The sequence below is a fragment of the Channa argus genome, chromosome 14, assembly GCF_033026475.1.
Source record: "Channa argus isolate prfri chromosome 14, Channa argus male v1.0, whole genome shotgun sequence".
In the NCBI taxonomy this organism is placed as follows: domain Eukaryota; kingdom Metazoa; phylum Chordata; class Actinopteri; order Anabantiformes; family Channidae; genus Channa; species Channa argus.
In genome coordinates this window covers 23065418-23077594 of record NC_090210.1, presented here as the reverse complement: position 1 = coordinate 23077594, position 12177 = coordinate 23065418, and the positions used below count along the sequence as shown (strand labels likewise).

At 41.0% G+C, this 12177-nt stretch overlaps 1 protein-coding gene across 2 annotated transcripts in view; it reads right to left on the bottom strand.

Annotated features, from left to right (window-relative positions):
- Positions 1-12177, bottom strand: part of LOC137098885 (receptor-type tyrosine-protein phosphatase N2-like) — a 189526-nt gene that overhangs the window by 85015 nt on the left and 92334 nt on the right. For both annotated transcript variants that reach the window (XM_067475576.1, XM_067475577.1), the window contains one exon: positions 3169-3233. In XM_067475576.1, coding sequence (XP_067331677.1) covers positions 3169-3233 — 65 coding nt within the window. The remainder of the gene's footprint in view (positions 1-3168; positions 3234-12177) is intronic.

The following is a 12177-nucleotide window of genomic DNA, read 5'->3' as shown; positions in this document are numbered from 1 at the left end:
AATTCAAACCCGTGGTTGATGTCAAACCTGGCTAAAGGGCACTTTTTCTACTGTCCATCTATTATCTGTAACCACTTATCCTGTGTAGGTACGCAGGGAGGCTGGAGTCTATCCCAGCTGTCACTGGGTGAGAGGTGGGGTTCACCCTTGACAGGTCTCCAGTCTATCTCAGGGCCAACACAGAGAAACCCTGTCTCCTAAAATATTAGGTTCCAGTACAACTAAGCTGCAAACACGAATACATTTTTGTAGGCGAAGTAATTGTTTTGTGTTTGACGTTTTGTGAATGAATAAAAAATTGGTGGAAAGAAATGTGGTTGAACTCGTGTTTGCAGTAGCTGCATAGGAAGGTAATTTTCAGGAGACAGGGTCGCACAGAGAGACACACACAGACAAACATTCCCTCATATGGGCAATTAACCTAACATGAACCGGAGTTGCTGCAGGAAACCCACGCAAGCATTGGAAGAACATGGCTTTCTCGCTGTGAATGACATCCAATCATATTGACTGGCGTACGCAGCAGCCATTAAACTCACTTCTTTTACCCTGCAGACATGGCCGAGTTCCTTTCACAAACCCAAATTCTTGTGCAAACCTATTGCAACTGTTCACTTTACCGAACTCCGTTGCTCATTGCTGTAATCGTACTCTTTGGGAGCTCTCGACACACTTTAGGTGTCCGTTACCAAAATGTCCAACATTTCCTCAGGTTAATTCCAAAACAGACAAATTGTCCAGGAACATTTTAATATTGTTCCCTCAATAGTTCAGCAAACTTCAGGTGCATTTTTCCATGATCTATGTTATAAGTTAAATGCATTTTAACACGTTGTTAAGGATTTTTAATCCAGTTCAGATTCGTGCTGGATGTTCATGCTACTGTAGATGTTTAGTCTGTCTGTCAGTTATAAAATCACTATGTTGTCTGTCTGAGCCTGTTTCTGTACATTTCTAACAAACAATAAAAAAAAAAAAAAAACATTTTTGTTTAACCACTTAAAGTAAAAGCTCCCGTGGTCATTGATATTTAGTTAGTGTGACGACCTTCAGGCTGTTTAAACCCACTATACACTTAAAACAACATATTAGCGTCCATGAGTAAAAAACTACTGTGTTCAAAATTACCCCTCATTCACTACAAAGTGCCCACTTTTTATCCTCAGCATGTACTGCACCATTTTATTGGAGGCTCTAAACTCTGAATACTGTATGTAGGTGAATCCGCTATAAAATAGCCTAAAAAAAAAAAAATTCCCAAACGAAACAAAGTGGTTACAGTTCTGTCAAGAAGTCCGGCAATGTACTCCACAAGTTATGGACGCCAGAATGGCCATTTTGTGACACAGCGCAGTTAATAACAGATGTAAAGAGATGATGATTAACGAGTGCCCGAACCTCAATTTACTAACTGCTCACTACAATGCAGTACACCGGGTGTTTACTGGAGGAGTGAACAGGGAGCAGGTTTCTCCTGAAACTCTTCTAAATGAACCGTGGCATTTTAAACTCTTTAAAATGAGTTTAAACTCCATTTATTGCCGTTAACATGTTGGATTGTCAGGTGCACACATTTATAACCCCACAATAATTTATGCTCCATTTTCACTGTTTGACTGTTTTGTCTTCATTGGTTTTATTGCATGCTATTTTTCTCATTACCTTTGCTGCTGCAACAACTTAATTTCCCCACAGGGATCAATCAATTTTCATGTTATCTTCATTCCAAATATACGCAGGCATCATTGAGAAAATGAGAATTCATTTCTCCGCCTGCCAAATAAAGCCAACACTCAAACCTGCGGGCCTGTCGAAAATTTGCCTCGTAGAGTCGAGCTTGGACGTCAGTGAGAAAACAAATCGCCTCGTCTGCACTCCTGCAAAAACTAACTTTTCTGTTTTATATTTTCAACCTGTCAACAGTGATGTAGTATGCTAATATCCTTATTTTACAGTGTATGATAAAACTCTAATAAACACCGTATGGGCTGATGATGGATGTTTTGTTGCAGGTTGAGCCTTGCAGACTGCTCTTTGCTTTTCCTCTGTCTGGCAGCCTGTGATGGAGGGATTTTCTCTGCCTTTCTCCTTCTCGTTCTCTTCTGCAACGGAGCTTCGATTGGCCATAATTGGCTGCTGTTTGGAGCTAGGTATTGATCAGCTTGATAGACCCTCCATTCCAGTCCTACTTTTTCTCCATCCTCCATCCTCTCTTCTTCTTTCTTAGACCTTGCTGCCGCCACTTTGATAAGCATGGTGAATGGCGTGCCATCAACGGTGCAGACTAACTCTTGAATCAATAGGCGAGTGCAGATGCTCAGCAGTGTATTTTACTGCAGAGATGGTGGAGAATAGAAATGCTATGAGATGAAAACCCACAGGGGAGAAAGGCGGCGAGAGGTGTCTGGGATCATAGAGTATAAAATGTCATTAGATCTCTTTGTCGAGATGCTGCTTACATGTCTGTCTTGTTACTGTGTTGCATATTGATTTACACAAGTGCAATTATAAAGGATGCACTACATATTGTGAGTGGGAATGAGAAAGAAAAGCAAGGGGAAAGAAAATGTCTTCCTCAGAAAGTCAATGAAACGTTATTTCCAAAAATAATGACCCAGTAACTCTAAATAAGTGTCAATATTGTCTCCACACAGTAACATAAGACATTATAATAGAGACATGTTGGCGTCATTATTTTTGTGTACTTGTGGTCTGAAGCCGAATGGACCCCTTCGATGCACTGAAAGAAAATCTCTATGCTACTGCACACAGTAGTGCTGTGGACTATTGCAGGTGGTCACCTGCTTGTTTCAGCACCACAAGGCCCCGTCACAATGCTCAGGTCCACAGAGAAATGTTTTTCCATGTTTGGAACCATCACCCAATATCAGTGTAGTACCTTACTAATGCTCTTGTGAATGAATGGGAGCAAATCCCTGTGGCTGGGCTCAAACCTGGTAGAAAGACTTCCCAGTACAATGGAGGCTGTTATAACAGCAGATTAATCCACAAGCTTTGTTGTGTGAGGAGCTCACGCACATCACATATACAGCCACATACTGTAAAGTAGTTTGTATGTGTTTTCAATAAAGGCTCTGAATGCAGACTGATGACATAAGCTGGAAGCTAGATCTAAATAGCAAGAAGAAAGAGGCAAACTGTACTTACATCTGCGACACCGGCCTCCAAGATGCTGAGCTTGGCTTCCTTCTCCAGAGCCACTTTCTGCTGAACTACAGGGAGAAAAGAACAGAGAGGAGAAACAGCACTTACTGGATAAAAATCTCACTGCATTTCATCTGCAGTATGCATCCATGTGTGCACAGTAGAAAACTTTAATCAAACCAGCTTTGAAATGCTGCACTTGACTAATTCACAGAAAATGTCTTCTTCCTCCATAGGCATTAAACACATGTCATATTGTAAAGAGTACTGCAAAACCCGAAGCTCGTTCATTCAAAACACCTCAGGCTGAATTCAAACATCTTCATCATCACATTCTTCAGTATAAACATTCATGGTCTTGTATGAGGACATTAACACGCCACAGCATTGTGACCATGCAAGTGGTAAAAGTCGCCCAAGCAGATTAGAGTTTGCAATGATTTCAGGAAAGTTTTGGACAACTGTAGCAGGATGTCTCCCATATACAGGATCACTGAATTTGTTTTATCCATCACCATCATCTGGTAAAATTCTTGTTGTACAACACTTGTCTTGAGCAACTGCAGAAAAAAATCAGCAAAACTACAGATGTTGGCATCCAAAACAAAGATGGGAACCGTGTAGAAAAACCTACTATAAAACAAGCATTGTCATCAGCTGCATTTACACACACTTAAGTAATCAGCTTACAGTCAGCTGTCTCCAATAAGCTCATTTCTTAGCTGCCCTGGAAACGACAAACCTGGTCTCTGTAGAAAAGGCGATTAGAGAAATCGGACTTCTGGAGGTGGATTTCATCTGGAGAATGTGGATTTCCCTGCCATGGATACATGGAGCCACGTATCTAATCTACTTTTTACATGACTGCAGAAAGTGGAAAAGTAGTGTGTGGATGAAACTAAGACAAAGTAGCCTGTAGACATTTTCCACAGCTGAGCGTGTTTATTAAATTCAGACACTTCTTGATATACATATATATATACATATATATATATATATATATATATATATATATATATATATATATATATATATATATATATATATATATATATATATATATATATATATATATATATATATATATGAACATCTATAACAAAGGAGTGAAATTTTTAAAAAGGCAGGAAGCAGTGTCTTCTTCCAGTATAAAATAGATCTGAAATCTCATTAATTAAAATCTGACATCTCATTACTAACCTGCTGCATATATTCATTAATTTACAGTAACCACATTGTTTAAGTGCATTTCATGGGCTGGTAGCATGTTTAAAAGAGTCTCCCGCTTTTGGAGAGTTTTAATACTCTGTCCACTCTGGTTGTCCAGAGCTGCTACAGGGCAACAGCTCTTTCCCTTCTATAGAAAATCGTTGGCACAGACTGGAGACTGTTTAATACATTTGATTTGTCCTGTCATTCACTGAAATCATGCAGTGGAGTCTGAGCTGCTGTTTGGCATTTTAAACAACAAAAGAGTAGAAAAGTAGTAGTTGGTTGATTTCCAGTTCGTCACTCGGTTAAATTTCTAAATCCCGCTCAGCACAACTTCACAGTGAGTCAAGTGTCTACAATAAACAGGTGATGGCGGGAAGGTGGTGACATCATTGAGGTTAACTCGTGAACTCTTCCCAGACACAAGCCTTTATTAAATTAGGCCAACAACACCTCCACAGGGCTCGGCGATAAATTCAACCGTTCCAGAACCAAATGAGCTATTACTGTAGCATATCTTCACTTTATGAAATATGAATTTTAAACCTGACCTGCCACCGGGCAAATATTACAACACATTTCCACATAAATAGAATTAAATCCAACATAGAGCTGTTCTTTTTTTCATCATCCTACAGAGAAACAAATGGAGGGTGAGGATTGAAATTTGCAGCGGAGCACATATTAAAGCGCGAATGAAAAAACTAAAGGACACATAATTACATTCACTTTGTTTTGCATCTGAATGCACCGGTGTGGATACAGAGCCCAGGCTCCTTTGTTGACACACCTGGCACGTGAAGGATATGCAAATAGCCTCAACTCTTCCAAATTTATCACCAGCTTTAAAACTTAGTCGTTCACTCTGTCCAGGCATAATTTGCCAGCTAGTTTATACCATGTGTTGTGTAACCACAGACTTTGACCTTAGACACCGTCGTCAAACTGAGAAGCTTTTCGCAAGGTATGAAACTAAATCATTCACCAAAGTGCACACAAAACGTTACTCATTGTAACACCCATGAATAAGGATTTTGTGCGGCCTTTTAAGCGCAGATGGATCACTGAATGGGCCTAACTCCCCCGAGATGCAGGGGGAGCCCTGAGCCACAACCTCTGTGCAAAGTGAATATTTAAGATCATTCTTAAATGTAGCAGAATATACATCCGTGCTTTTAAGTGTTGATTGACCCTTAGTACGCTTCTAATACCGCAGAGGCTGACTGGTTGGCTTCCAGGCCCCAGACAGAGACACATGAACAACTTGCCTTGGGAAGCAAGGGGGCCGTCAGGTTTTTATAATGTCGTCAGAGGCCAGCGACTGCAGGCTCAGCTCCCTTCAGTGACAAGATAGAGCTGAGGTGGCAGAACTGCTGGTCAGCGCAGCCTGTTTTTCTGTTCACAGAGGAGAATCTGACTGGACTTCAGGTTCAGTGGCAGTTCAGTGACGGGGAGGCCTGCATCTTATCGCTCGGGGTCTCCAGTGTCTTTGGGACGATTGCTTCTAGCATGTTTTAATCTTATAGCTTGGAGCTATCTGGATTAGTACTGAATAACAGAAATTGGGCTCTTTACACTGTCCAAAATGTCAAGCACATGACTTTTTACTGGTACACAGAAAGAAAACACTTCCTCTGATCCTGTGTGAGGGTTGGTGATGTACTGATCGCTAATTCAGGACATTTCTGGAGCCCATATTAAAGCAGACTGAGATGAACATATTTACATTATTTTACTTTGTTTGATATTAGTTTTTTGTGTCTTTTCCTTTAAATGTCTTATATCTATAATTCTCTTATGAGTTTCATTTGTCTCCGTCTTCGTGTACAGCACTTTGGCCAACTGTGTTGTTTTTAAGGGTACTTTATAAATAAAGTTGGATTGGATTAGATGCTACTGCATCCTTTGGAGTAAGTAAATATCCATGTATCACTGCAGCTTTAACTGACTTTAATCTTACAGATACATTTTGATTTGTCCTTTTGTTAATGTCATTTCTTCCAAAGTGCAACTATTGCCAAAAACGTGTATTGCACAATGCACTGATTTGCCCAAGATGTTTTAAAGAATGACCAAGGTTTAAATGAAAAGCAGGCAGAGATGCTAAACTGCAGGCAACTTTGCTTCCTAAAGTACCATTGGTAAATAATGAGGCAAAACTTATTTGAGCTGCACGTGCAGGAAAGTCTAATTGACAGACGCTCTCTCTCTCTCTCTCTCTCACACACACACACACACACACACACACACACACACACACACAGCGAGAGAAACACCTACACACAAGCACATAATTCCTGATAGAGAATCAAAGCAAAGAGCCTGATATACAAAAACACAAACAAACATGAAAGTGCTTCACATTTTCATTGGGATTCAATCAGAAAACTCTGCGGCAACACGGGCGCATGTCTGGTTCCCCAGAGTGACTTGCCACACGGCCAGCGAGCGTGACTACATCACAGGCGGCGGGCTCCCTCTAATTAGCCGACAAGTCTTTGGACCTCCCAACACCGTGGCACTGCGGCCCCTCCGAAATGCAGCCAAGAGCAATCCGAACCACCCATTCCACTCCTCTCCTGTGGACTACAAATGAGTCAAAGTCGGATGAGAGCACTGCTGGTGAACAAGCAAGCTGAGGTGCCTCATTTGTACCCCAGCAAGTTCTCTCTCCAAAACCCAAATTGGATCCATTTTTAAAAAGCTGCAATGGGCTGGGCGTCGTGATCAGACCGACAGGCGACTTTTCTTTTAGCATGTCTGGCAGCGCAGTGTGAAAATAAGCTGTAATGTGGCAAAATGGGATTGAAACAGCGATGAACTGCAGACAGAGTGAACTGAAGGCAAATGATCTATACTCTGATTATTCTCTTTTAACCATTTGGAGAATATTCCATCTTCCATTGTACCTCTTAGATACTTTTGGACTGCGGTGAAAGAAATTGGGCCTGAAGGAAATAACGAGAACCAAATCTCATTTCTACAAAAGGGGCCCCTTTATTTTCCCTCCAAAACACATGGAGGCGCTTCATTTGTCACCCGAGCTGCCCCTGTCCTGAATTTTGCTTTATGTTAACTCAATGTATCTGAGGCGCCTAGAGGGAAACACAGCAAGTGCTGGGGATTCAGAAATGCTTCATTTTTCACTGTTGACAAAAGGGAAAGGCCCAGACTGGCTCCGAGAGTCCTGGACCAACAATAGATGCTTTTGCAGCACGAAGGGGTCGTTATTTCAACCACTAACCACCCCCCACCCACCGAACATTCACACCACTCTCTCACTCAGTCACTCACCCTCCCGGGTACAGTTCATAAGCCCTATAATGAGAAAAAAAAAAACAACAGCTATCCTTCAAAACCAAAGGCAATGAGAGCAGCACAGCGCCATCACTGCGGTGACACAGTGCAGGATATAACCACATTAACTGATCGTGACAGTGACGATTATTTCTTTCTATTTATATATCTAGCTCTATCTATATCTCTATATCTATCTATATAGATATAGAGATAAAGATCTCTCTCTCTCTCTCTCTCTCTCTCTCTCTCTCTCTCTCTCTATATATATATATATATATATATATATATATATATATATATATATATATACACACAGTATAGCCTTGTCTATGTTGCAGCTATTGAAAAAAGTTAAATGGTAAATATATATTGCACATAATAAAGCCAGAAGAACTGACTGAAATGATATTCAGCAATTTGATTCAGCAGGTAAAAGAAGAGTTTTGCTCTTAAATTATGCAAAACGCACTGTGAAGTATGAAAATTATATATATCTTTATCTCCTAATCAACATCACAAGTACTTTCGCCAAAAGAAAATTGCCCGTCATTTATTCAAAAGCATCTTAATTAGATATGGTTTCACTCTCACTTGCATTAATTTGATTTCTGATATCAACTTTTCAGTCGTCAATCTGTTCCTTGTTGATCCCCCAACACCCCCATGCCTGGGTGTTATTGCCTGCAGTAATCTAGGATGCAGTTACGATTGGGTTGTCTGTGTGTGTGTGTTTGGGGGGGGGGGTATCCTCCACGAAGACAATGCCATCTGTAATTAAATTCAAAAGCAGGGGGTCGAAATGGCATCCAGGGCCACCTGGGGGGCGAGAGACCATTAAGGGGGGAGGGAGGGAGAGAGAGAGATGAAGAGAGGGAGAGGGGGAGTGAAAGAGAGATTTGCAGACAGGGAGAAAAGGAGGAGATGATAGGTGGGTGTGAGAGTGAGAGACGGAGTGGGTGAGAGTGAAAGAGGGGGGAGGCAAAAAGAGAAAAGAGAGCAGGGAAAGAGACGGTAAGTGAACAGGAAGCAGGAAACACACGTAGGACTGAAGGATGACTTCACTGCTCAGACGCTCACTGCACATGTAACCTTTTACAAGCAGCAACATGTTATTGACCTAATATTATTTATATTTCTGAGGTCTTATTGCAAATGTAAAACGTAGGCTTTGCTCTGTCAAAATATACTCTCCATGATCACGGACGGCATTCACCCAGCCTGTTTGTGGACTGATTGTGTCTGTGTTTGGGACTTTGGGACAGATGCTAGATGTCACCAAAAGGTAATTTTTAGTCCTACTTGGTACAATTAACCATATTTTACAGGTCTGGTCTGTAAGACATCATTTACTCTTTTCTTGAAAATAGTTAACGTCCAGGAAAAATGTGACAATCACAAATAAATGTATGTGTGGCTATATTCCATAAGAAATACAATAAATGCCAATTATTTCTTAAATATTTCTTCTCTTGATCCCTTAACGTTTCAGATTCAGATTCAAAACGTCCAACCTTTGCTTTTCTTTCATCTCTTGTTTGATCTCCCCTAACAAAATGGGGAAAGAAAAAAAAGGCTTTTTAATTTGCTGAACGTTTCCCCTTTTGCAGCAACCTGTGCTGTTTGGCATTGGGCAGGTAACATACAGTGGATTTATTTGAGCTTGATGAGAGACATAACCAGCTCAGTGAAGCTGCAGACTTTTGGATTCACTGTCAATATACTTAGCAAAACAAAATGAAATATCCTTGATTAATGGAGCGATAAATTAAAAGATCTTAACTGCAGATTTATAAACAATGTGCTGCAATTTACTCCAATATCCTCCAATTTCTTGCCTTAATATTTTAAGGGAACAATGAAAGGAACAATATAAGAGATATTCTATGAGCTTCTTTAACCATTTAAACATTTTTCACAGAATCACATCCATATATAAAGCTACAATATAATAATGTATCTTCCGTAGTGCCTTCATATTCCATCTGGGGTTATTTATTTATGTCCTCAATAGGGGATGTTTGGTGGAACTCAGGAATCATGCAGTTACAGCTACACAACAACCATAATGTGTTTGCTTGGCTTGAACACTGTTCACCACTTTAATTGATGACATTTAGCTCTGTGCTTCTACTCTTTTTGATTCATTCACATTTTAAAAGGCAGGTATTAACTACCTCTATTAGTTGACATAAACAATTCATTAAGCAGATATGACACCGGGGACCCCGGCAGGAAAACACATCCCAACCACCTACAACAATTAATGACCTTGCGTCACCCAACGCATCGCTGCACCAAGACAGGAAACTACATGCCAATAACAAGCATTCATTAGCAAATTGCCACTTACGCTATATAATATAATATATAAACACATGCGTTCTGGGATATTTCTTGTGTTATATATCAGCCTAGTCACACAGCCACTCTTTCACTGGAGTAGTGGAGCAGTTGTAAAGAGTTTTCTTGCCCTTTAACAACCAACTTCTGTTTGAGCATAACCCCACCCTGATCACCACGGTGAGGCCTGCCGTCTCCTCACAGGTGGTGCTTTCAGTCTCACACTAACCTATTTTAATTCAAAATTGGGTTTCAGGGCAGCAGCATCAGTAAGATAAGTGCACATCTTAGAGACATTGAAGTGCCTACAACTACACAATCGCAAAGTGCGAGATGTTCATCGTCTCAAGAAGTACGTTTGCCTATTGGCTTAGATGGCAGAATGGAAGCTATGGGTGGCTGGTTTAACAGAAAACAACAATATGACATGCACCAACCTTAACCTTAGTACCTTTCTTGCCTAAAGAACAATACAATACAAAAGACTCGGGAGTCACACTTGAGAAGTGGAACAAAGTTACAGCCACATCTGGTTAGGTTGATGTGTAGGAGAAACACATTCTAATGTCTGGACTAGTGAAACCGCGAGCACCAGTACGTCAAGAAGGGGAAGGAGTTAAAACTCAAGTGACAGTGTTTCCAAGGAGTCTCCAAAGAGACAGGGTTGGCTTGACACGATGACGCCCTCCACACCCTCCTTTCCTCATCTCCATCGTCATCCCTCTTCTAGCCACTTCTTTCTCTCCCACACCAACATCTCACCACCGCAGAGGGGTTTTTTTGGGGTGTGTTTATAGGGCTGATAAGTGGCATATCTCGAACGCTTAGTCGGAGCGGAGATAAGGCTGCCAAAACCAGGGACACCATCTATCAAACCTCCCACAGTTGAGCAAAGCATCACCCGGACGAGGATTGAGGGAGGAAGGACGTGGAAATGGTGACCGTGCTCCTCAAACACAGAAGGAACTCTCCGTCGCTGCCGACAGGCACTGGAAACTTTACGTGAGTGATGCTCAGTATTTGCTGTAGAGCCAGAAAGGCAGGCATTCAGATCAGGTGTTGACTCAAAATTGAGTTTTAAATATTTGACTGTAAGAAAGAATAAAATGAAAACACAGCTGAAATCAGATTGCCTGTCCTAATAAGCTTTGGATGCTAAATAATAGATTAGCTTTCCTGGCAGCGTCTTCCCTTGTGCCGCTTCTTCGCTGTACGATTTGTGTTTTAGGCAGCAATCATGTGGTCCTTGTTATCTAACCCCATTATTTGACCCCGACTGACTGAATGTCAAACAGCATGAAAAATAAAACCGTGTGAGCGTGATTACTGATATTGTACTGGAGCCCTATCAGTGCCTCTGCTATTGGTGAATCTGGAAAGTATATCATATTAAATGTATTACTGGAATTGTTTGAGAGCCCAATACTAGGTGAAAACAAGCTGACTACAGCTCGTGTTCCCTCTAAAGGGCAAAGCGACAAAGTTATCAGGGAGTAAATATTGGAGTTTAAGATTTTGCAAGCCAACGTGTGGGGTTGTCCAGAAAGTAATGAGATTCCAGCATAATAATTTCAGATCATTTCATCAATGTCATGTTCGTACATCACAGCACAGCGGCTGCATTGGTAGGAGCCAGTGAACTTACAACCCAGAATGTGTTTAAATGCTGATCAAACACCAAAACACCGCACAATAGTTTAGTAATATTTAAAAATAAATCTTCATGGTGGAAATTGCTTTACCTTAGGCCAACAAGTACATCGTTCATGTTACGAAGAAATCAATGAGGAGTCTGAACCTGCTTGTTTGTGCAGAGGACATTGCATTGTGTTGCAGAAAAAGAGCCAGGTTCTACTTGCGGCCAATGAGAAATTTCTTCAAGCTTTTGCCAGAGCTGTTGTCAAATGTTAAATGGACATGCTTGTTAATACACTGCCATACAGTAGCCATTTTAAATTGAAACCTAAATTTCCATTCTTATGAAGAAAAATGAATTTTGCTGGTCGTCCTCCTGTCAGAGGTGATATTGCTGAGTGCGAGCGAGAAGCAGCAGCAGCAAGAGAAGAAAGGCCCCACTTACTGCTCCTGACAGAGAAATTGACATGGAAAGCCAACACTTAATGCCACCGTCCTCCATCACTCTCACTCCATCCCTCTCCC